The following is a 24,749-nucleotide window of genomic DNA, read 5'->3' as shown; positions in this document are numbered from 1 at the left end:
ACTGCACCCTCCACCTCCTCCTGTGGCAAAGTGTTTGCTACCTACTCCTGCACAGCAGGCCCTTGGCTGACTGGAAACTGTGAAGGCTCCTGAGCCTGGTGTACGAGCTGTGGGGTGCAAACAGACTTGGCTGCCCCCACCTGCTCTTACCACCTTTTCGCGTGGTCCTGGCAAATGCGGACCTCTCAGAGAGGCCCTTGCACAACATGCCTGAGGCTCTTAGGGTGAAACCACAAAACCCATGGACAGCTGTTGCCTGGGGGCATCCCGAGGTGGGACCCAGACACACTGCCTTGAGCCCATGTGTGGCTCTGAGGGTGTCAGTTCCCTTCTCCCACTGTGATTTCTCCCCTGTCGTGTGGAGAAGGTTGTGTGGCTCCTGGACTAGTGGCTGGGCATTCAGTGATTTAGTGGTGGTTACACGATTAGGGCCTAAAGGACCACCTTAAGTTTGACATGTGGCTGATGACCATCTTGAAGCCGAGTGGTGACCGAGTTGTGGTCCCCATGGCTGCATCGTGTGGAATTGTGTCAGTGACCAGTTTCTGGGTATCCTTTGGAGACTGCAGGCTGGAATGGGGGAGGATGAGGGAGGAAGGGGATGGCCGTGAAGTGGGGCTGGCTTGACATAGGATGAAGTCATCATGAGGGGAATCACTGAGCACCCCCATGCCTTCTAGGGCTCCTTGGCCAGCCCAGGCTTCCATGCAGGTGTCCGCCTGCCCTGCCTCTCCCTGTTGTCTCCAACGTGGCCTCTCCCCTCCATTGGGCTCCCTGGGGGAGACCCAGGGGCCCTGAGATGGCTGTCCCAGCCTTGCTGCAGGGTGGACAGCTCAGGAGCCCTTCTCAGTGGGGCACCAGGACCCAAGAAATGTGGGAGGAGGTGAGCTGGGAAGGGGCACCGTTCTGACTTTCCAAATAAAGCAGGAATTTTGCTGCTTGTTATAAAAAGAATACACACTCATTTTCAGTGATTTAGGAAAGTACAGAAAAGTGTAAAGAGAAAACAAGCATGCCACTGCCTGGCACCAGTGTGGAGCCCTTCTGTATCACTGTGTGCCAGGGCTGTAGTTTTAGTGTCTGCAGATCTTAAACATGTAAACTCAAAAATAAAACCTGAGTTTTGATGACTGCATAATATTCTGCTGTGTGAGCATAGCATGACCTGGGTATCTGACCTCCTGGCTGGAAAAGTTTACTGCTCCTAATTTTTCGCTGTTTTAAATAATCTTGAGGTGGACCATCTTGCATGTGACTCTTGTATGCATTTCTACTTTCTGCCTTATAACAGGTTTGTAGTTGTGGAATTACTGGCCTGAAGGATAAAATCCTTCTTAAAGCTCTTGGCACACACGACCATATTTGGGGAGACTGCTTCCCATGTTCACTCCTCCATGGGCAGGATGAGTGCCTGGTCCCAGTGGCCCCACCTGCATCATGGCCATTATTGACACATCAACCGTGCCACCTCTGAGCTCCGCGGTGCTTTACATTGCAGGGGCTGGCGTGTGAGGCGAGGTTTGCCCGTCCCCCTCCCCTCGGGAATTGACAGGGGCCACTTCCTTTTTTGAGGCTCCTCCCCTGACTTAAAAAAAAGTCAAAACAGTGTTACAGAAGTTTTGGTTTATGTTAAATTAACGTTCTTGACAACACAATAGAAAAAAACCACAATGCAATCTAATTGTGGATTCATGAGAAAATTCCAGCCTTGATTCTCAAAAGCTGAGCAGAGGAGTGTGGTGGGGTGCCCAGGCCGGGCCAGGAGCCTGTGCCCTCGGGAGCTCCTCTGGCAAGGCTCTCACCATGAGGTCATACCCTGCATGCTTGGGGCTGGGATTCTAGAAAGTCCTGCTGGAAGTCGCCCTATTGGATGGCAGAGCAGGGATTACTGTGGGACGACCTCAGAAGAGCCGCTTCCTCTCTCGGTCCCCCTGGCCCTTGGTGTCACAAGGGTCTCACAACCAGAGCATCTCCAAGAGGCAGATTCAGATTTTGCACAAAGAGCAGGGAACCCAGGCTTCCTTGGGAGCAGGACTTCCCAAGGGTGGCTGGCCACTTTGGCAATTCTGACGATTTTGCCACCTTTGCACGTATCTGAAATCTGCAGCCTCCCACCCCTCAGTTCCCTTTTTCTTGGTCATTTTCTTTGGTGTCTTATCCCCCACTCACCTCTGCCTTTGAAAATTCTGTTGTCTTTCTACTCACTGGGCTCTGGGTACCAAATTACCTTTAATATTTGTTTGGGGTTGACTTTCTGGCATGCTGGGGTTGCTCGTGGCTCAGATCAAACCAGTTCCCGGCCCCACTGGGTCGTGAGCCCCTGAAAATGCAGCTGCATCTCTCCTTGTTTCTCACCGCCTGCCCGCTCAGTGTCAAGGTGAGTGCGGTGGACTGAATGAGCACATAGACAGGAACACATGGGCCCCCACACACACTTGCACACACATGTATGCACATATGTGCAACTTACATATGTATGCACACATACATGCAGTGCACATACACTCACGCACACACACACACACACACACACACACACATTCACACACCCCATAATTTTGTTCTGGGTTTTCCACCAAGAGAAATTATACCATACACATTCTCCTATTACCTACGATTTTTCAGTTTACAATTACTGTGGATATCTTTCCATGTCAGGATGTAAAAATCTACCTCATTCTTTTTATCTTTAAATTAGTTTAGCAGTATCCTGCCCGCCCAGAGCATTCTGCATTACCGTCTGCGTTTGCTGGGCAGGTGGTTTCCAGGTTCCCTTTATGCTGTGAGGCCTGGGTCCAACCTCGGTCTGTGTCCCAGCCTCTCCCTCAGCTGTCACATGGACAGAGCCATCCCTGGGCCCCTGGGAGGTCTACAGGTTGGTGGAAACATCACTCATTCATTTGAGTCTTCTCCTAGGCACCTGGAGTCCTGGGTGCCAGTGACCTGGGTTCTCTCCAAGGGAGGGAAAGCGGGGTCAGCAGGATCCGTGTTGATGTCTTAGGTGGCCCTGGCAGCCTGTGCTTCTGCCTGCTGCCCACCCCCTGGGTGGGCCACGGCTTTCCATCCTGGGCACTGGGGCTGGGCAGGCTGGATTTGGCCCCTGAAGCTTCTGTCCTTTAGGAAGCCATGTGGCCTATGGGGTGCTTGGGGGACTGCTGCTCTCACCAGAGTTAAAAAGGACAAACGCCACAATTATCTGGCTGAATGCGTCTTTTCTCCAAGGTGTCAGGGCTGTCGCAGTTGGAGCTCTGTTTCAGAACTGATGTCCTGGGTGATTCTGTCCCCATCTAGCCTCGAGGTTTGTGTAGGGCTCCCCTGCCTTGGCCCCACAACACCTCTCCCAGCTGCTGGTCTTTTCCCCTGTGCCCTGAGTTACCTCCCCCACTCTCTCTCCCTGCCTCTACCCCTCTCCCTCTTACCCTTATGCCCTCCCCCAGTCACCACAGTGTGCTCACCTGGCCAGCCCAGCCCAAGGCCTGGCTGACCCTCCCAGGCTGCAGCTGGGGCTACCTTGTGCAGTTGTGATGATCTTGGGGACACGGATGCAGCTGGGCCCAGACATGTCCAGGGCCCAGCTTGCAGGTGATGCCCCTCATCCTCCTTTCTCCCTTGGACCATTTGCAGGTAACTTCGAGCCCCTGCTTGGGCCTGGAGTGTATGGCAGGCTCTAGTGCCTGCTTCCCAGGAGAGTGATGCCCACCTTCCACCAAGAAGCTCATTGTATCCTCATAGAGCTTTCGTCTGTTGCAGTCCTACAAGGGGCAGGGGGCAGGGGACAGGTGAGGCTCTTGGGTGCCTTGCTGTAGACACAGGAGGACTAGCAGGCTGGGTGTGCTGAGCCCCCCACGTCCATCAGGGCAGTCCTTGGGTGCCCAGCTCTTGTTGTGAGCCAGCAGTGGTCTCCATGGGGTGGGTGGCCTGTCTGCCCCTCCTAGGTGAGGGGTAGCTCTAAGGTGTTCCCAGCAGAACAGAACCCACCTTCCCTGCTTCTCACTTTCTCTTTCAGTCCCGGGGCCTTCCTGCACAACATAGCAAACAGCCAGACCCATCCTGGCCCAGGTGAGACCTGAGCCCACCAGGTGGTGGTGTTCTAAAGACCCCCAGGGGTGGAGTTGGGGTGTCATGCACAGTGCACATGGTCGTGACTCCCGTGTCTCAGCTTCCACACCTGTCATAGGGGCCCCTGCCGTGGGCTTTCCAGAGCATGATGAGGCTTCAGGGATGTGTGGGACCAGCAGGTAGTGTTTGGGGGAGCCAGTCCCAGTAACTAGGCCTGAGGAACGCCAAGTGGGGTTTTGTATTTTAAGGCACATTGGTTTCCTTCCTTTTGATTGACCTGGAGCCTCCATCAGAGAAGCCCCTTGGACCTTCCAAGGTGCACCTGACTCCCGACCTCCTGAAAGGGCCCTAAGTCTGTGTCATCTGACCTCAGACATCCTGCCCACCTGTAGGGTCAGTGCCGGCACATAGAGGCCTTGCAGCAGAACCTGCTGCAGCCTCCTTGTTTGTCCCTGGGGCCCCTGGGACCTGGGCAGGCAGGGGTTCACACCGGGCCATGGGACAGAGGCAGACCCATCAGGGGAGGTCGGCCATCCTCAGTGTTTGTGAGCTCCAGGGGCTGCCAGTGAGAAGATAGCCTGGAGCCCCTGTCCAGTGTGGACGTGCAGTATGCGCTGTTGACCTAAAATCATAACACAGCCAGCTGTTTTACCAGCAAAATGGGTTTATTCAGGCACCGCAAAGAACTGCAATTTGGGACATGCAATCTCTGGCAAGCCACAGGAAAGTCCAGGGAACAAAGGAGAGTAACATTCTTTTATAGAGGAGAAGGGAGAGTTGGGAGGAGCTGTTGTAAAACAAGAGTCCATTGGAGGAAACTGGGAGTTCGAAATATAGTGGCTTTCATTGGCTAAGTGTGACAGCCTTTGGTTGGCTGGGCTGTTGCCAGGCGAGGAGAAATTCTTCCTCCTTCTGGGTAGTAAAGTAGTAACATTCTTCCTGTTGGAGATACAAAGGTGTAGACTCTTCCTCTGGGTCTATAACTGACACTGAGTGATAGGGTGTAAGAGCTCTCCCTTATGGCCTCCTGACTCCATTTTAAATGAGGGTCTGTTTATTAATTTTCACAGGACTCCAGGTGTGGACGTGGGGTGTAACTTCTGGGTCCAGTCTCTGGACCTGGCCAATCCTGAGCAGTTGCAGGGCTCTGCCTTTGTCTCAGTCCATGGCTTCTGGTGGGTATGGGTGATGGGGGCTCACTGTGTGCCCAGTTCTACAGTTGCTGGGTTTGAGCCATCTTCACCCTGGTGTGATCGCTGGTATCATGAGCCCACTTTATGGATGAGCAAACTGAGGACAGCCAGCTCGGGGCCTGCCATGCAGAGGCGACCCAAGGCACAGGACCCTTCTGTAGCCTGACTCTGGAAGGCAGGGGCTTGGAGAAGACTGGTAGGGAAGGAGCAGAGGGTCAGGCCTGGTGGGCTAGCCCTGGGGAGGGGGTGGGGGTTCAGGTGAGCCAGCTCTTCCTCCTCCTGGGTGGAGAGAAGCTGTCCTCTGCTGCCCCAGCCTCCAGGCAGTGCCCCATGCCTGGGGGCTGGGAAGATCTGGCTGTGTTTACTGTCCTCACTGTGCCTTTGCCAATGTGGCATGCTACCAGTTTAATGTGTTCGGTTTTGGTTAATTTGTCAGTTGAAAATGATATGTATTGTGATTTTAGCTTGCCTTTCATGGGTGGTTAGTGAGGTTGGGTATCCTTCTCACACAGCTGTAGCATGTGCCTGTTCTGTTCCTGGCTCTGCCCTGTTCTGTTGGGAGATCCCCACAGTATATATAGTTCATGGAGGAAGAGTAGAAAAACTTTGCTATATTTGCTGTACATACTTTTCATAGCACTTTGAAGTTTGTTTTCATGATTTGGAGCACTGTTTCAATCCATCAGTGTCCTCTCCGTTTTCCTTTCCATTTTCTTTTTTGTTTGTTTGTTTGTTTAGAAAGTCACTTTGCGTCATGAGAGCAAATGTGCCCTCATGTTCTGATTTTGATGGCTTTGTCTTTTACATCTGACTCTAGATTTCTTTCACTTTATTACCGTTTACGTTCTGAAGTGAAGACCGAACTTTATGTTTTCAAAAAACACTTGCCAAGGTCTTTCTGGGCTTCAGGCTCTGTTCCCAGGGCTGTCGGACTGCGGCAGCTGTGGCAGGCAGTGTCCTGCCCAGGGACCCTGGGGCGTTGGTGGCCTGCAGAGGGTCTTGTCTGCTGAGTGCTCCTCCTGGGCCAGTGGCTGAGGGTGGGGGGAGAACTGTCCCTCTGAACGGTGAGGAGACCTTTGGGTGTGGGCAGATAGCTAACCTCTCGTGCCTCAGTTTCCTCATTGTACAATAGGGCTAATGATAATTATCCCAATTACCGCAAGGTTGTTGCAAAAAAATGAATGTAGAGTTCTTGATGCTACCAGATGCAGAGTCAGCACTCAGCCAGCCTTAGTGATGATGGGTGGTGTCACTCTCACAGGGCCACCAGGTTCTTTTCTCTTTCTTTTTTGAGATAAAATTCACATAACATAAAATTAACCATTTTAAAGCGAACAGTTTGGTGGCATTTAATACATTCACAGTGTTGTGCAACCATCACCTCTATCTAGTTCCAGAACATTTTCACACCAAAAGGAAACTCTGTGTGCACTAAACAGTCACTCCCCATTCCCCTCTGCCCCCACCCTCTGGTGCTGCCAGTCGGCCTCTGTCTCTCTGCATTTACCTATTCTGGGCATGATCATGTAAATGGAATCACAATATGCGGCCTTCTGTGTCTGGTTTCCTTCACTCAGCACAATGCTTTTGAGGCTCATCCTTGTTGTAGTGTGCATCAGCACTTCATTCCTTTTTAAGGCTGAATACTACTCCATTGTATGGCGGCACTGCAATTTGTTCAGCCATTCATCAGTTGACAGACATTTGGGTTGCTTCCATCTTTTGGCTATTGTGACTAATGCTGCTGTTAACATTTGTATACAAGGATTTGTTTGAGAAACTCTTCTTAGTTCTTTGTGGGTCTATACCTTGGAGTGGAATTGCCAGGTCATATTATAATTTTCTGTTTAACTTTTTGAGGAACCACCATACTGTTTTGCATAGAAAATGTACCATTTTATGTTCCCACCATGAACGTGAGAGGGTTCTAATTTCTCCACATCTTCACCAGCACTTGCTAGTTTCCTGTTTGTTTTTTTCTTTTTAAAATTATAGCCACCCGAGTGAGTGTATAGTGGTATCTCATGGTTTTGATTTGCATTTCAGTGGCATCCAGATGACTTAAGGGTGTTGAGCTTCTCTTCATGAGCGTCTTGGCCATTTGTATTTCTTCTTTGGAGAAATGTCTGTTCAGATCCTTTGACCATTTTTAAATTGATTTGTCTTTTTGTTGTTTTGTAAAGTTCTTTATGCATTCTGCATGATAGACCCTTATCAGGTAATATGATTTGCAAATATTTTCTCCCATTCTGCATAGTGCCTTTTCACTTTCTCGATAGTGTCCTTTAATGCAGAAAAGTTTTAAAGTTTGATGATGTCTAATTTATGTCTTTTTCCTTTTGTTTCTTGTGCTTTTGGTGTCATTTCTAGGAATCCATGCCCAAATCCAAGGTCATGAAGATTCACGCCTGTGTTTTCTTCTAAGGGTGTTATAGTTTTAGCTCTTATATTTAGATTGTTAATCCATCTTCAGTTAATTTTTTGTATATGGTGTGAGGTAGGGGTTCAACGTCACCGTTTTGATATCCAGCTGTTCCAGCACCATGGTACAGCTCCCTGGGGAAGGTGACTTAAAGCCGTCCCCTTCACGGGGTCCGGAGGGGCCCTGCCTATGGCTGCAAACTGCCTATGGTGAAATGGTGGGGGTGCCCTGGCTCTGAGACACGCCCCCCCCACCCCCCACCCCCCGGCCTCAACCTCCCTGGGCTCTGTGGGGACAGGGCAGTAACGGCCCTCATGGAGGCAGGCCCAAAGGATGGCTGGTTCCCTCTGCCTTTCCCAGTCACATATGGTGAGGTCTTCCTTGACCCTCCCTCTCCACTTCGAGTCTCCCATCCCATCCATGTGGGCCACTGTCCCCACACACACTCTGCCCCAGCTGCCGTCATGCTACCCTGCCCTTCCTCTTGAAAAGTGAGTGGGAGGTGCTGCAGATCTTTGCAGGGGAAGCTCTTGAGGAGCCAGCTGACTGCTGTTAATGATGTCTGTTTCTCCTTCGTTTCAGCTGTGTTGGAGTGGAAGAGGAGGAGGCCCCAGACATCGACATATACCACTGCCCAAACTGTGAGAAAACCCATGGGAAGTCCACCCGTAAGTATAGCACCATGCTGCTGCTCCTCGGATCTGACAATGGGAGCAGGGTCTCTGCTTGGCCTTGACCCCAACCCCAACTGGACCCCACCTTGCTGACGTGAACCGCCCTGTGTAGTTGCAGCCAGAGGACTCTGGTATCTAGGAACCACCTCCTGCCTCATTTATTGCCCCTCATGGCCTTGCTGGGCCCACTGTGGCCCCTCCTGGTCATCTCCTGCCTGCACATGCAGCTGGGGCCCCTCACGGCCTTTGCAAAGAGCCCACCAGCCTTCAAAGGCCTGGGCAGGGGTTGCAAAGTCCAGCATTTGCAGTGACCAGGCAACCTGAGATGGGTACATAGGCTGGGAAATGTCCAAGGGACCATCCATCCCAGCCCTGCCCAGCTCTGCCCAGCTGGCCATCTCTCTGCAGGGGTCCAGGAATGTGCATTGTTGCAGATTTGCTCTCCTTCCCTTCTCTAGCACCCCCTGCATGGAATCTTAGGTGTTCACCTTTCTCTCTCTTTTTTTTTTCCAGCAATGAAAAACATTTTATTTCCTGTCAGTTCTACATTATTAATAAGTGAGAGTACAGGGAGGAAAAATAATAGTTGTTTTTTTTTTTAATTGAAGTATACAGCCAAGGAATTTTGTATTTTTGAAATGCAAAAGAATTCTCTTTCTCAAACTATTTGTGCATTACAAGGACTTTATCCTCCTCCCCTTCCATCTGGCCCTCTGGGGGCGTGGGAGGCCCAGTGGGGGCTCCCCAAGGCACAGGCTCATCCAGGGTGGCCCACATCATGGCTGGGAGGCAAGTTCTAAGGCCGGGTCTGTGTGGGGGAAGTGCCATGACCTTCTGGGGCTGGACCCCTGTAGTCCTTGTGGAGCGAGTCCTGTGGATCCAGTGGGCATAGAGGGAGGACACCAGCACAGGGTGAAAGCCCACCTCCAGCACCCCTGTTCTGTGAGTCGTGGCCAGCCAAGGGAGCCCAGCCCAGCCCCTTAGGAAGCTGGGTGAAGTGGGGTCTCACCTCTCCTTGACTTTTCTTGGGCCTCTCTTTGTGCCTGGCCTGTGCCCCATCATCACTAGGTGACCATGGGAGCTGTATTCATTTCGGCTCTTGTGCTCTGCCCTCCAGCGCATGTGGGCATGAGGTAAATGCATGAGAAGATGAAGAAGAAAAGGCCTGGTGGCTTCTGAACTTCCTAGGCATGAAGATTCTCAAGTTCCTGACTTACCCTCATACCCCTAGAAGTTGGCAGCACTGATGCTCACAACACAACTCCCCTAAACGACCCGATCCTCCTGGTAACTGCTTTGCAGCAGATACAGGAGGATGACTGTCACCCCGTGGCTTAACCTGAATTTCTGGCGCCTCATGAACCTCCAGGAAAGCTCAGGGCCTGGGAGAGACAAACAGGGTGTGGACCCAGGTCCTGCATCTCGTGGCCCTGGGTGTGGAGTGGGGGGCTGATCAGGGCTGGGGCCGGGAGACAACCCCCTACCATATAGAGCTGAGTGCCTGGGTAGGCGCTACCCTGGGAGGTGCTCAGGGAGGGTGGGGGGCAGGGCCACCTCTGTGAGCGCTGTTCTAGATCAGCAGACAGTGTGGGACTTCAGCCTGGCAGGACCTGGCAGCCCCTCCTTGGCTGTGTGTGTGTATGTGTGTCTTGCATGTGTGCACGCGTGTGTGCGTGCATATGTGATTTGTAAATTCTGTGAACCAGACTTCTTGTTGTTATTGAGGCCCGTGTGCCCATCAGGGACGAAGGCACTGATTTTAGCATCTTCCGCCAGTGTGCACTCCTAGATTGCCCATCACCCTTTATTTTACATGTGTGTGCCCTGACCAGAGCCTGTCTGTGACACACTGATTGGTTTTTTCTGCTTGGATTCCAGTCACACCTTCCACAGTAAGGCCCCTCGATGACCCTGTGCCCCCTGGGGGCCACCTAAGCCCATGAGCCTGCCTCCTTTCCTTGCCCTGGCCTGGGTGAGGTTTGTGACGGGCACAGTGAGGTGGGGATGGCAGGGGGAGGACCAGAACAGGATAGAGTTGGGGAATGGAGCACCGTGATGGGATGGAGGCGGAGTTCCCAGGGTGAGCTGGGCCTGAGGCCATATCCCTCTAGCTTTGCGTGTCTTACCAGATCTCGGGGTTCTCTCCCCACGCTGTTGCCACCTGTCCCTTGGACTGATTTTGGTCTGTGACCCTCAGGCCCACAGGTTTACGCAATTCACAAATTTAGAGTGAGACCCAGGAGTCCCTGTGGGAACTCGGCAAGGTATCCTTACTGACACGAAGGCTCACGGGAAGCGGGTGACATGGCCCTTAAAGGGGTTCTGAATCCTGGTGTTGCCTCTTGTTAGCGCTATGACTGCTTAAGAGGTTACTTACTAATTTCTTACTTTCCTCCTGCTGAGGCGGGTGTAGCTGTCACATCTTCCTGGTGGGATGAACCACGCTTAGGACGGTGGGCCGGGCTCTGGTGCTGATTGCCTTAGGGACACCTCTTGCCCCCATAACCCGGGGGGCCCACTGAGACCCACCAGCTTCCTGCTGTCTCCTGGGCACCTTGTCAGAGGGTGCCTTGGGCCACCATAGGCAGGAGAAGTCTCAGCCTCTGGGCTTAGGAGGGTCATGGGACCTGGGGAGGGAGGGAGCCCACCAGCCAGGGCTGCAGAGGGGTTCAAGGGTAGCCCCATGGAGCTCAGACCCTGCCTCACAGCTTCATCTTTGGCTGTGGTCCCAGCATACCCGCTCCAGCCACAGTATCAGGTGTATTCCAGCCTCTCCACGAGGTTCTTGGAGCTGCCCAGTCCCGAGTGAGGGCCTGGGAAGCCCAGGTGGCCCAGGACTGCCACTGGCCCCTGGTCAGCATGCACTTCTCAGGCCCAGCTCCTGGCAGGCAGTGGAGATGCTGCTTCTCTCTCCTGCTGCCCACTGCTCCCCTGCATGTCTGCTATCGCTGGGCTGCATGCCCCCTCCAAGACTTGGTTTCCCCACATGGCCTTCTGACACAGGGCACTCCATGCTCACGAGGAGCCTGGGAAGCCAGGACTAGCATTAATGGTGAAGCACAGAGATACCTAGTAACTTGCCTAGGGTCACATGACTACAAGATAGTTGGATCCCTTTGGATCTCCTGTCTGCCTGGTGCTGCCACCAGAAGTTCCAGCTCCAGACCTCCCTTCGTAGGATCTTGACAGATTTCCATAGTATCCACTCACACCTTGGTCTTGGAGACCAAGCATGATGTAAATATCACCTGTTGTAGGAGACAGTCTCAAGGAGCTATGACTTGATGAGACGGGGAAGGGGTGGCAGTTTGGAACAGAGGTCAGCTCAGCCACCACCCACCTAGCGCTTTCCCCTTCTTGCTTTAGGCAGGTCCTACTCAGGGGCAGTTGTCAGCTCCCTTCATCCCCACAACCACCGGGATGCAGGAGGACTGCAGCCCCCACCCTGTCCCCGTCTGTGAAGGACAGGCACCCTGAGGGCCCCACCAGGTCTCCCTCACCTCCAGTCTCATCACAGCCTGTTTCAAACCCTTCCAGGCAGCCCCCAGGGATGGTCTCCATGCCTGGCCCATCTTCACTCACCGAGTTATCTGTGGCTGCCCTGAATGGGGGCAAGGGTATCAAGGAAATAGCTTCCTTCCCTCTGGGGGCTCCAAGTCCAGTAGGGGCAAACGTTAGTGTGTATGCGTGTGCGCGTTTGTGCTTGCGTGTGTGTGTGTGTATGTGTGTGCTAGTGTGTACGTGCCTGTCCCAGTCCAGTAGGGGCATGTGTGCTTGTGTGTGGGTGCGCATGCATGTGAATGTGTGTGCACACATGTGTCACAGCCCAGTAGGGACAGGTGTGTATGCTCACTTGTAAAAAGTCCAAGGTGGGTGTGTCCAGTGCCCTTGGAGCATGTGTGACAATAGGACAGCCTGAGGGAGTGGGCAGGGGGTGGGGAGGGCAGAGGGCACAGCAGGTGACGCTGGCCTGCCCTGCCTGTGAGTTGTGGTCTGTCATGGCAGCAAAGGTCCCAGCAGGGAAGGACAGGGTTGGTGCTGTTTGAGGGCAAATCTGAGGGGAGGCCAGGTGGGAGGGGTCCTGAATAGTGAGCCTTAGTGGGACCTTCTCAGGAGGTGCCTCTGACGAGTTCTCAGCAGACTGAGTGCTGAGTGACATGGGGTCCCAGGAAGGCCCCAGCTTTCGGGTACATCGTCTGAGCTGGCAGGTCGGGAGGTGAGGTGGGGGCTGTGACTCAAGGATGTGGAGGGTGGGGGCTCCTGACCATGTGACAACTTGGGGTCCTGAGAGGCAGGGGAGGCGGGGTGGGCCAGGGACAGGGAACCCCAAGTTCTTTGCCTCTGAGGGGTCTGAGTCTTGCGGCATTCACGGTGGCTGCCCTCCCGGCCGGGTCCCTGGAGGCAAGGGGAGGGGGCTGTGGGTGATGACCTGCCTCTTGTTCCCCCACAGTGAAAAAGAAGCGAACCTGGCACAAACATGGCCCGGGGCAGACTCCCGAAGTGAAGCCCGTGCAGAATGGCAGCCAGCTCTTCATCAAGGAGTTGCGGAGTCGGACCTTTCCCAGGTGAGCAGGTGGCAGCCTTTTCCTCTCCAGACTGCCTGCTCCCTCCGAGGTCTGGATACGTACCCCACCACTAGGGCTCCAGGGCCATGGGTTTCCCTCTGGGGGAGCAGCACAGTCCCCGAAATTCCAGGTGCTCCCGGCATGGGGGCTGATCTCTCCCTTCTCAGCACCTCCGAGGACAGTTTATGGGGACCCTCTTCACAGCCCGGGAGGGAAGGGACCTACCTCCCCCACCTGGTATGGGCCTTCCCATGGAACCTTCCTGAGAGAGAGGCTACCGTCCCCATTTTATGGACCAGGAGTGGGGGCTGGCGTCCAGCCTGAGACCATCCTCTGGAGGTGGCAGGTCCTGGTGTCAAATGGCTGTGGGCTTTCCTCTGTGTCCATGGCCTGGTGGGGTGTCCCTAGGTCTTCTTAGAGCACACCCTCCCCCTGCGCAGCCTTGTCCTATATGAGGACCGAGGGCAGAGAGCAGGATCAGGGCCACAGGAAATGGTTTCTGGTGAGGGGGGCACCGTGACTGCATGGACGTGAGGTTGTACAGACAGCTGCTCTGGAACACCCTTGTCCCTTCACAGCTGGAAGACAGTTTCTGTTTGTCTGACAAAGTCTTTACAAAGTCTTTACTTCTTCTTCACTTTTGAAGGATAATTTGATGGACACAGAATTCTAAGTTGGTGGGTTTTTTCTTTTAACACTTTAAATGTCTCATCCCATGCTCGACTTGAGTGCATGGTTTCTGGTGAGAAATTCAGTGTAACTCTTAGCCTTGCTGCTCAGTGGGTAAGGTATTTTTCCTCTCTGGCTTCTTTTTTATTTTCTTTTTTTCCACCTTTATTGAGATATAGTTCATACACCATACAATCCATCCATTTAAAGAGTACAGTACAGTGTATTCACAGCTCTGAACCACCACCAGTCAGTTTTAGAATGTTTCCATCACCTCAAAAAAAAACCTGTAGCTTTATCATCCTCATTCCTCCCCACTTCTCCCCAAAGTCCTATCACTAATCTGCTTTCTGTCACTGTAGCTTTGCCTATTCTGAACATTTCATCAAAATGAAATCGTATAATATGTGGCCTTTGTGACTGGCTTATTTCACTTAGCATAATGTCTTCAAGGTTCATCCAGGGTGTAGCAAGTGTCAGTGCTCCATTCTTTTTTTATGGCCGAATAATATTCCGTTGTATGTATAGACCACATTTTGTTTATCCATTCATCAGCTGATGGACATTTGGGTTATTTCTGATTTTGGGCTACTGTGAAGAATTCTACTATAAATGTTCTTGTAAAATATTTTGTTTGGACATATATTTTCATTTTTTTTAGGAGTAACTCAATATTTAATTGTTTGAGGAACTGCCAGACTGTTTTCTAAAATGGTTGTATCACTTTCCATTCCCACCAGCAGCGTCTGAAGGTTTCAATTCACCAGAACTTGTTATTATCTGACTTTTTTTTTTTTGGCTGCGTTGGGTCTTAGTTGCGGCACGTGGGATCTTTGTTGAGGCATGCAGGATCTTTGTTGAGGCATGTAGGATCTTTCATTGAGAAGCACGGGCTTCTTTCTAGTTGTGGCATGTGGGCTTCTCTCTAGCGGGCTTTTCTCTAGTTGTGGCATGTGGGTTTTCTCTCTCTCGTTGAGGCGTGCGAGCTCAGTAGTTGTGGTGAGCCAGCTTAGTTGCTCCGCAGCATGTGGGATCTTAGCTCTCTGACCAGGGATCAAACCCCGCGCCCCCTGAGTTGGAAGGCGGATTCTTTACTGGTGGACCACCAGGGAAGTCCCTTATCTGACTTCTTGATTCTACCTATCCTGTAGTTGTGAAGTGGTCTCTCACTGTGGTTTTAATTTGCATTTCCCTGATGACTAGTGATGTTGAGCATCTTTTCATGTTCTTGTTGGCCATTTGTCGTTTGCCCATTAAAAGTTTTTTTTTTGTCTTTTTATTATTGAATTGTAAGAGTTCTTTATGTATTTTAGATACAAGTCCCTTACCAGATATATGATGTGCAAATACTTTCTCCACTTTTGTGGGTTGTCTTTTCACTTTCTTGGTGTCTTTTGAAGCACAAAAGTTTTAAATTTTGATTAAGTCTAATTTATTTATTTTTTCTGTTGTTGCTTTTGCTTTTGTTTTAGACAAAAACAAACCATTGCCAAATTCAAGGTCATGATGATTTATGCCTATGTTTTCTTCTAAAAGTTTTATAGTTTTAGCTCTTATATTTATGTCTTTAACTCATTTTGAGTTAATTTTTGTATATGGTGTGAGGTAAAGGTCCAACTTCATTCCGTTGCATGTGGGTATCCAGTTCTCCCATGCACCATTTATTGAAATGCCTATTCTTTCGCCGTTGAATTATCTTGGTACCCTTGATGAAAAACAATTGACCATAGATGTTTGGGTTTATTTCTGGACCCTCAGTTCTGTTCCATTGATCCTTATGTCTCATATTATGCCAGTACCACACAATCTTGATTACTGTAGCTTTGTAGTGAAGTTTGAAATTGGGAAGTACCCTCCAACTTTCTTCATTTTAAAGACTGTTTTGGTTATCTGGGTGCCTTGTATTTCATTCAGCATTCCAAGTTCAGCATGTCAGTTTCTGCAAAGTAGTCAGCTGGTATTTTGACAGGGATTGTGTGGAATCTGTAGATCAGTTTTCCATTATTTCTTGAATCCCACTCCTTCCTTCTAGATTTGGTTTCCTCCTTGTTGAATTTTATCCGTTAGTAGTTCCTTCAGAAAAGGCCTATAAAAATATTCTCTGTGTCTGAAAATATTTTGTCTTTATTCTTGCATGATTCTATTTTCTAAAATGGATCTAAAATTCTAGAGTAAAAGTTATTTTCCTTGAACTTTTTGGAAATACTATTTTGTTGTCTTTTGACATTTATTGTTACTGATATCAGTCTAGCCACTGGAGTTTTTGTTTTGTTTCATTTTCATTTTTGGTAAATAATCTGTTTATTTCTCTGAAAACTTTTGAGATTGTTTTCTCATTTTTAATATACTATAGGTATACTGCAGTGCTTCTAATGTGCATTTGTTTTTATTTATCCTGTTCAGGACTCAGTAAGTGCCTTTAATTTGAGGTGTCATATTTTATCGCAATTCTGAAAAATGTCCTGTTTTCTCTTTTAATAACACTTCTTCCCCATTCTGTCTTATTTTTCAGATCTTTTCATCAAATTCACTGTTTTTTTTCAGCCAGCTACCATTTAATGTATCTACTGAGTTTTAAAAAATTTCAATCATCATATTTTTTTTTCTACAATTTCTATTCCTTTTTAGTGTTGCCTGTTCTTTTCCTCCTTCTCTGTTCTTTGCCTTATCCTCTCATTATCCCTTTGGATGTGTTTAATGTACTTGTCTTAAAATGGCCTTTTCAATTATCCTATTATCCTCAGTTCTTGGGATCTACTCTTCTGGGCAGATGAGGCTGCTGGCTCTCCCTCCTGGGGGTTCACCTCCTTCTGTGAGGTGTGATCTTCAGAGGGCATCATTCCCATGGCAGCCAGTCTGCCCTGGGCTCTGAGGTGTCCCTACAGGATGGTTTCGTGTTTGCCTCTTTTTTTTTTTTTTTTTTTGCTGTATGCGGGCCTCTTACCGCTGTGGCCTCTCCCGCTGTGGAGCACAGGCTCCGGACGCGCAGGCTCAGCGGCCATGGCTCACGGGCCCAGCCGCTCCACGGCATGTGGGATCTTCCTGGACTGGGGCGCGAACCTGTGTCCCCTGCATCGGCAGGCGGACTCTCAACCACTGCGCCACCAGGGAAGCCCTCGTGTTTGCCTCTTGCTGGGTCCTCATGGGTTTCACAGTTCCAGACCCAATCCATGGGTGTGAATTTGGAACTCTCACTAGTGAGACAAGAGCTTGGGATTCCAGTTTATCAAGGGCGACCTTCTACCTCTGGCTTGTAGCTTCCACAGCTGACTCTGTGCTGTCCCAGTACTCCCAGAGCTTCTCACAGCAGTTGCCCACCACACTACTTCTTCTTCCTCACCCTCCACTCACTCCTTCTGATTTATCCCTAACACTCTGTCACCATGGTATCAAACCCCAGGATCACTCTTCAGTCCTCACCTTAACTGACCCTTGTCAACATGTAGCAGTGGTGCAGTCCCCTCTCCTTGAGTCCTGTCCTCTGTAGAGACCATGCCACCATGCTCTGCTGGCTGTCCTTCCCTGCCCGGCCTCCTTCCCTGCTGACGACTCTCCCTGAGGGATTCTGGGAACTCTGCTCAATCCCCACCATCTTTTTCCCTGGCCTCATAGATTGTCCCTTGGCCAGCAGCTCCTCAACTTCTTTCTGCAGCCACTAGTCCTTCTGAGCTCTTGACCTGTCTGTCCAACTGGTGCATCCACTGGCCAATCCCAACAAGTGTGTTCCAACTCAGCTCTGGATCTGCCCCCACCCCCATTCCTGCCCCACCTCCAGGCCTCAGTCAGTGGCCCTGGTCCCTTGGTTACTCAGGCCAGTCCCTTGGCCATTCACCTTTGCCTCCCCCTGTTCTCCCACCCCCATCTGATCTCCTGAGTCCACCACCTCCCTCTCACTGTCACCTTCTGGTCCAGGCACTGCATGCTGAGCCTCCTCCTCCGTGGTTGCCCTGCCCCACCCTGGTCCTGCTGCTATCCACTGTACATCCGCACAGCAGCCAGATGAATCTCTGACCGTCACTGCCCTTCTCAAGTTGTCCAGTGGCTCCCCAGTGCTCTTGGCATGAGGTGGCCTGGCCCACCACCTCACCGACTTGGGTGCTTGCCCCCCCCCCTGCCCCCAGCCCCCCAGGTCCTTCTTATTCCTCACACTTGCCACATCCTCCTCCCTCCAAGGCCTTTGCTGGTACATTCCTTCTACTCAGAGCCCTGCCCCTCTCACTCCTGCTCCCCCAGGCTTCGACAGGCCCAGTCTGACACTGCTTCCTGCTGTCTCCACCACAGCACTGCTCTCAGCTGTGGGTTAATGGCCTTGCATGCTCATCTGATGAAAGCCCCTCTCCAGCGTCACCACACAGGGGTCTTTCCAACTGGGCCCCACAGGTCTCTGACGCCCAGTGCAGCATCCGACACACAGGGAGGCAGGAGAGCTGCTGACCACAGCATCCCAGCCCAGCCCTGGGTCCTGTGTTTGGCTTGTCCAGGGGGTAGGTTCTCTCTGTAAAGGGGTTTATCTCCATCTGCTGTGTCCTTAGACCTACCCCCATGCAGGGGTCTGATCTCTGAGCACTTGAGAGGAATATTATCGAGTGGAGGGTGAGTGGAGAGCAAGGGAGGTGGGGGAGGGATCTCGCTCACATGTCTGGAGGCTCCCTCTGCCATAGTAAGAGGGATGGGTGCAGTGTGTCCCCATTCTCTACTCACCACGGCCCTGGACAGGTGCCCAGACCTCCTGGACCTCAAGGTTCCTGTCTGTGATGAGTGTGTGGGACCCTGTCATGTCTACCTTGTGGCTGCCCTGTGACCACTGAGTGTGGCACCATGACAGGTCCTCCTTCTGGGGCATGGGTGGTGTGTGCCTGGAGCTCAGGCTCCGTGTCTGCAGCCCTGAGGCCCTGTCCAGGCCTATCATGGAGGCTGGGACCTGGGCTTGATGTGACCCCTGACTTGTATTTCCCTGCAGCGCGGAAGACGTGGTGGCCCGCGTGACGGGCAACCAGCTCACGCTGGGCTACATGGAAGAGCATGGCTTCACCGAGCCCATCCTTGTCCCCAAGAAAGATGGGCTGGGCCTGGCGGTCCCAGCCCCCACCTTCTATGTCAGCGACGTCGAGAACTACGTGGGTAAGTGCCCTCTCCTGCAAGTGAGTTATGGGCTCCCTGAGCCAGGAGTCCCTGTATACGCTGCCTAGGCCCTGACTGTGTCTCAGAGCCATGTGAGCCAGTGTGACTCTGGGTCTCCTTGTTCCGTTCTGGGTGCTCTTCTTAGAATGAGACCCCATGCCCCAGCAAATGATGTGGGACCCAGGCCCCTTCCCTTCTCAGTTACTCTGCCCACAAAATGGGGGCTTCGTGGGGACCCCTGGGTTCTGCCAGCTATAGTACTGTTGGGCGCTAATGATACTCATGCCTGGGAGGGCCCCAGCTGTGTTGTCCACAGTTCCTGATGTTCGTGCCATGTCCTCCTCAGCCTCTGCTGGGGCCAACCTGGGGGCTGACCTCCCTTGTCTGCCCTGGACACGCCGTCCCATGGCCCCAGGACTACCTCCTCTTCTGGATCCCTTTGGGTTCTAGCTAGTGCTATTGGCGCCCTGTCTTGTGTTCCCTGGCAGCTCCCGGTGCTGTGGACACCCTCGGTCAGGACACCTCTGGGTGGATGAAGTGCTTGTATGTGCTGGGACATCATCTGGCACAGAGAGGCTAGCATGTGCTTGCAGTGACCTTGGCAGGGCTGGTGGCCTCACAGCCGTGGCTCTGAGGCCCTCATGGTTGCTGGGGATTGGGGTGTTCACAGGGATGCCTGGGTGGCCAGTGAGGAGAGGGGAGAGGAAAGACCCTGAAAAGGCAAATGCCCAGGCCAGCTCTGGCCGCACACTGGGCAGGAGAGGGCACAGGTGCTGAAACCCTCAGACGAGTTGTTCCATCACTGAGCTCTTGACCCTCTGCATCTCTAAGGCTTATGAATGGGGGGCAGGGGGCAGATGGGTGTGAGGATTAAATGAGATCGTCTGTACAAGCCACACAGGAAGCCAGTGGCATTCCAGAGAACAGGGGGCGGGGTGGGAAACACGCCTTCTCTGGAGCCGAAGCCCACCAGGGGAGGCCCCAAGCCTGGCTGGCTTGTGGCAGGGAGGAAGAAGGGACTCATGTTTTCAGTCTGGGAATGACCACAGTCCAGGACTGTCTCTGCCATGTTGTAGCACCTGTAATAACAGTTAATAACTAGTGAGTGTCTACCAGGTGCCAGGCATTTTTCTAAGCTGTTTCTGCATAGGAGCTAGTGTTGTCCTGCTCACAACTCTGTCATCCAGGCCCCAGGCTCAGCCAGCTGCAAAGGGCAGGGCCAGGTCTGCCGCAGTTCCTGCCTCCCCCCAACCCCCCAACCAGTTGTGCTTACAGGAGTGGGAAGCAGCTTACTGAATAGGGGAGGAGACGGTCCAGAGGTTTCCATTGTAAATGTCTTTCTTTCACCTCTTAATTTTTTTATTATGCAACTTTTCATACACACACAAAATGAGAGAAATAAGCAGTGAACCCTCATGTACCCAGTACTGGTCACAAAACCCATCAGCTTTTGGCTGTGTTCCTGTCTCCCCAACTCCCCCCTCCCCCAAGTATTTGAAGGCAAGTCTCTGGTACATACATCATTTCGCCCATGAAAACTCCAGTACACAGCGCTAACAGACAGTTTAAATAAGTATATAATCACAGTTCCATCTTGCACTTTACGACACTAACAATAATTCCTTAAAATCACCTAAGGCCACCTAAATTCTCCCCAGTTGCCTCAAGAACACCTTTTTATATTTGGATGTTTGACTCTGAATCTAAACAAGACCACACACTACATTTGGGTTTGATGTCCCTTCAGTCTCTTCTGTAACAGCCCCCATCCCCTTTCCATTCCCTTGGTTTGTTGGAGAAATGGGGTTGTTAGTCCTGGAGAATCTTGCTTTTTTTTTCTTTTTTGAATTTTATTTTATTTATTTTTTTATACAGCAGGTTCTTACTAGTTATCTATTTAATACATATTAGTGTATATATGTCAATCCCAATCTCCCAATTCATACCACCACACACCCCAACGCCCTGCAACTTTCCCCCCTTGGTGTCCATATGTTTGTTCTCTACATCTGCGTCTCCATTTCTGCCCTGCAAACCGGTTCATCTATACCATTTTTCTAGGTTCCACATATATGCATTAATATACAATATTTGTTTTTCTCTTTCTGACTTACTTCACTCTGTATGACAGTCTCTAGATCCATCCACGTCTCTACAAATGACCCAATTTCGTTCCTTTTTATGGCTGAGTAATATTCCATTGTTTATATGTACAACATCTTCCTTATCCATTCATATGTCAATGGGCATTTAGGTTGCTTCCATGACCTGACTATTGTAAATAGTGCTGCAATGAACATTGGGGTGCATGTGTCTTTTTGAATTATGGTTTTCTCTGGGCGTATGCCAAGTAGTGGGATTGCTGGTTCATATGGTAATTCTATTTTTAGTTTCTTAAGGTACCTCCATACTGTTCTCCATAGTGGCTGTATCAATTTACACTCCAACCAGCAGTGCAAGAGGGTTCCCTTTTCTCCACACCCTCTCCAGCATTTTTTGTTTGTAGATTTTCTGATGATGCCCATTCTAACTGGTGTGAGATGATACCTCATTGTAGTTTTGATTTGCATTTCTCTAATAATTAGTGATGTTGAGCATCTTTTCACGTGCTTCTTGGCCATCTGTATGTCTTCTTTGGAGAAATGTCTACTTAGGTCATCTGCCCATTTTTGGTTTGGGTTGTTTGTTTTTTTAATATTGAGCTGCATGAGCTGTTTATATATTTTGGAGATTAATCCTTTGTCCATTGATTCGTTTGCAAATATTTTCTCCCATTCTGAGGTTTGTCTTTTCATCTTGTTTGTAGTTTCCTTTGCTTTGCAAAAGCTTTTAAGTTTAATTAGGTCCCATTTGTTTATTTTTGTTTTTATTTCCATCACTCTAGGAGGTGGGTCAAAAATGATCTTGCTGTAATTTTTGTCAAAGAGTGTTCTTCCTATGTTTTCCTCTAAGGGTTTTATAGTGTCCAGTCTTACATTTAGGTCTCTAATGCATTTTGAGTTTATTTTTGTGTATGGTGTTAGGGAGTGTTCTAATTTCATTCTTTTACATGTAGCTGTCCGGTTTTCCCGGCACCACTTATTGAAGAGACTGTCTTTTCTCCATTTTATATCCTTGCCTCCTTTGTCATAGATTAGTTGACCATAGGTGCATGGGTTTATCTCTGGGCTTTCTATCCTATTCCATTGATCTATATTTCTGTTTTTGTGCCAGTACTATATTGTCTTGATTACTGTAGCTTTGTAAGATAATCTGAAGTCAGGGAGTCTGAATCCTCCAGCTCCGTTTTTTTCCCTCAAGACTGCTTTGGCTATTCAGGGTCTTTTGTGTCTCTGTACAAATTTTAAGATTTTTTGTTCAAGTTCTGCAAAAAATGCCATTGGTAATTTGATAGGGATTGCACTGAAGCTGTAGATTGCTTTGGGCAGTATAGTCATTTTCACAATATTGATTCTTCCAATCCAAGAACATGGTATATCTCTCCATCTGTTTGTATCATCTTTAATTTCTTTCATCAGTGTCTTATAGTTTTCTGCATACAGGTCTTTTGTCTCCTTAGGTAGGTTTATTCCTAGGTATTTTATTCTTTTAGTTGCAGTGATAAATGGGAGTGTTTCCTTAATTTCTCTTTCAGATTTTTCATCATTAGTGTATAGGAATGTGAGCGATTTCTGTGCATTAATTTTGTATCCTGCTACTTTACCAAATTCATTGATTAACTCTAGTAGTTTTCTGGTGGCATCTTTAGGATTCTCTATGTACAGTATCATGTCATCTGCAAACAGTGACAGTTTTACTTCTGCTTTTCCAATTTGTATTCCTTTTATTTCTTTTTCTTTGATTGCCGTGGCTAGGACTTCCAAAACTATGTTGAATAATAGTGGTGAGAATGGACATCCTTGTCTTGTTCTGATCTTAGAGGAAATGCTTTCAGTTTTTCACCATTGAGAATGATGTTTGCTGTGGGTTTGTTGTATATGGCGTTTATTAAGTTGAGGTAGGTTCCCTCTGTGCCCACTTTCTGGAGAATTTTTATCATAAATGGGTATTGAATTTTGTCAAAAGCTTTCTCTGCATCTATTGAGATGATCATATGGTTTTTGTTCTTCAGTTTGTTAATATGGTGTATCACATTGATTGATTTGCATATATTGAAGAATCCTCGCATCCCTGGGATAAACCCCACTTGATCATGGTGTATGATCCTTTTAATGTGTTGTTGGATTCTGTTTGCTGGTATTTTGTTGAGGATTTTTGTATCTATATTCATCAGTGATATTGGTCTGTAATTTTCTTTTTTTTGTAGTATCTTAGTCTGGTTTTGGTATCAGGGTGATGGTGGCCTCATACAGTGAGTTTGGGAGTGTTCCTTCCTCTGCAATTTTTTGGAAGAGTTGGAGAAGGATGGGTGTTAGCTCTTCTCTAAATGTTTGATAGAATTCACCTGTGAAGCCATCTGGTCCTGGACTTTTGTTTGTTGGAAGATTTTTAATCACAGTTTCAATTTCATTAGTTGTGATTGGTCTATTCATATTTTCTATTTCTTCCTGGTTCAGTCTTGGAAGGTTTTACCTTTCTAAGAATTTGTCCATTTCTTCCAGGTTGTCCATTTTATTGGCATAGAGTAGCTTGTAGTAGTCTCTTAGGATGCTTTGTATTTCTGCAGTGTCTGTTGTAACTTCTCCTTTTTCATTTCTAATTTTATTGATTTGAGTCCTCTCCCTCTTTTTCTTGATGAGTCTGGCTAATGGTTTATCAATTATGTTTACCTTTGCAAAGAACGAGCTTTTAGTTTTATCTTTTCTATTGTTTTCTTTGTTTCTATTTCATTTATTTCTGCTCTGATCTTTATGATTTCTTTCCTTCTACTAACTTTGGGTTTTGTTTGTTCTTTCTCTGGTTCCTTTAGGTGTAAGGTTAGATTGTTTATTTGAGATTTTCCTTGTTTCTTGAGGTAGGCTTGTATAGCTATAAACTTCCCTCTTAGAACTGCTTTTGCTGCATCCCATACGTTTTGGATCATCGTGTTTTCATTGTCATTTGTTTTGAGGTATTTTTTGATTTCCCCTTTGATTTCTTCAGTGATCTCTTGGTTATTTAGTAACATATTGTTTAGCCTCCACGTGTTTGTGTTTTTTACTTTTTTTTCCCTGTATTTGATTTCTAATCTCATAGTGTTGTGGTCAGAAAAGATGCTGGATATGATTTCAATTTTCTTAAATTTACTGAGGCTTGATTTGTGACCCAAGATGTGATCTATCCTGGAGAATGTTCCATGTGCACTTGAGAAGAAAGTGTAATTTGCTGTTTTCAGATGGAATGTCGTATAAATATCAATTAAATCTGTCTGGTCTATTGTGTCATTTAAAGCTTGTGTTTCCTTATTAATTTTCTGTTTGGATGATCTGTCCATTGGTGAGGTGGAGTGAGGTGTTAAAATCCCCCACTATTATTGTGTTACTGTCGATTTCCTCTTTTATAGCTGTTAGCAGTTGCTTTATGTATTGAGGTGCTTCTATGTTGGGTGCATATATATTTACAATTGTTATATCTTCTTCTTGGATTGGTCCCTTGATCATTATGTAGTGTCTTTCTTTGTCTCTTGTAACAGTCTTTATTTTAAAGTCCATTTTATCTGACAGGAGTATTGCTACTCCAGCTTTCTTTTGATTTCCATTTGCATGGAATATCTTTTTCCATCCCCTCATTTTCAGTCTGTATGTATCCCTAGGTCTGAAGTGTGTCTCTTGTAGACAGCATATATACGGGTCTTGTTTTTGTATCCATTCAGCGTGCCTCTGTCTTTTGGTTGGAGCATTTAATCCATTCACGTTTAAGGTAATTATCAGTATGTATGTTCCTATTACCATTTTCTTAATTGTTATGGGTTTGTTTTTGTAGGTCCTTTTCTTCTTTTGTGTTTCCCACTTAGAAAAGTTCCTTTAGCATTTGTTGTAGAGCTGGTTTGGTGGTGCTGAATTCTCTTAGCTTTTGCTTGTCTGTAAAGCTTTTGATTTCTCCGTCAAATCTGAATGAGATACTTGCT

General features: G+C 49.0%; 1 protein-coding gene across 2 annotated transcripts in view; it reads left to right on the top strand.

Annotated features, from left to right (window-relative positions):
- The window catches only part of PHF2 (PHD finger protein 2), a 94,579-nt gene that overhangs the window by 43,202 nt on the left and 26,628 nt on the right, over window positions 1-24,749 (top strand). For both annotated transcript variants that reach the window (XM_082655914.1, XM_082655913.1), the window contains exons 2-4: window positions 8,257-8,342; window positions 12,799-12,913; window positions 18,543-18,703. In XM_082655914.1, coding sequence (XP_082512040.1) covers window positions 8,257-8,342; window positions 12,799-12,913; window positions 18,543-18,703 — 362 coding nt within the window. The remainder of the gene's footprint in view (window positions 1-8,256; window positions 8,343-12,798; window positions 12,914-18,542; window positions 18,704-24,749) is intronic.

This window comes from Grampus griseus (genome assembly GCF_964374135.1).
Source record: "Grampus griseus genome assembly, chromosome: 6".
NCBI classification, from domain to species: Eukaryota; Metazoa; Chordata; class Mammalia; order Artiodactyla; family Delphinidae; genus Grampus; species Grampus griseus.
Note: the sequence above shows the minus strand (reverse complement) of the source record. Positions and strands in the feature narration are given on the sequence as shown.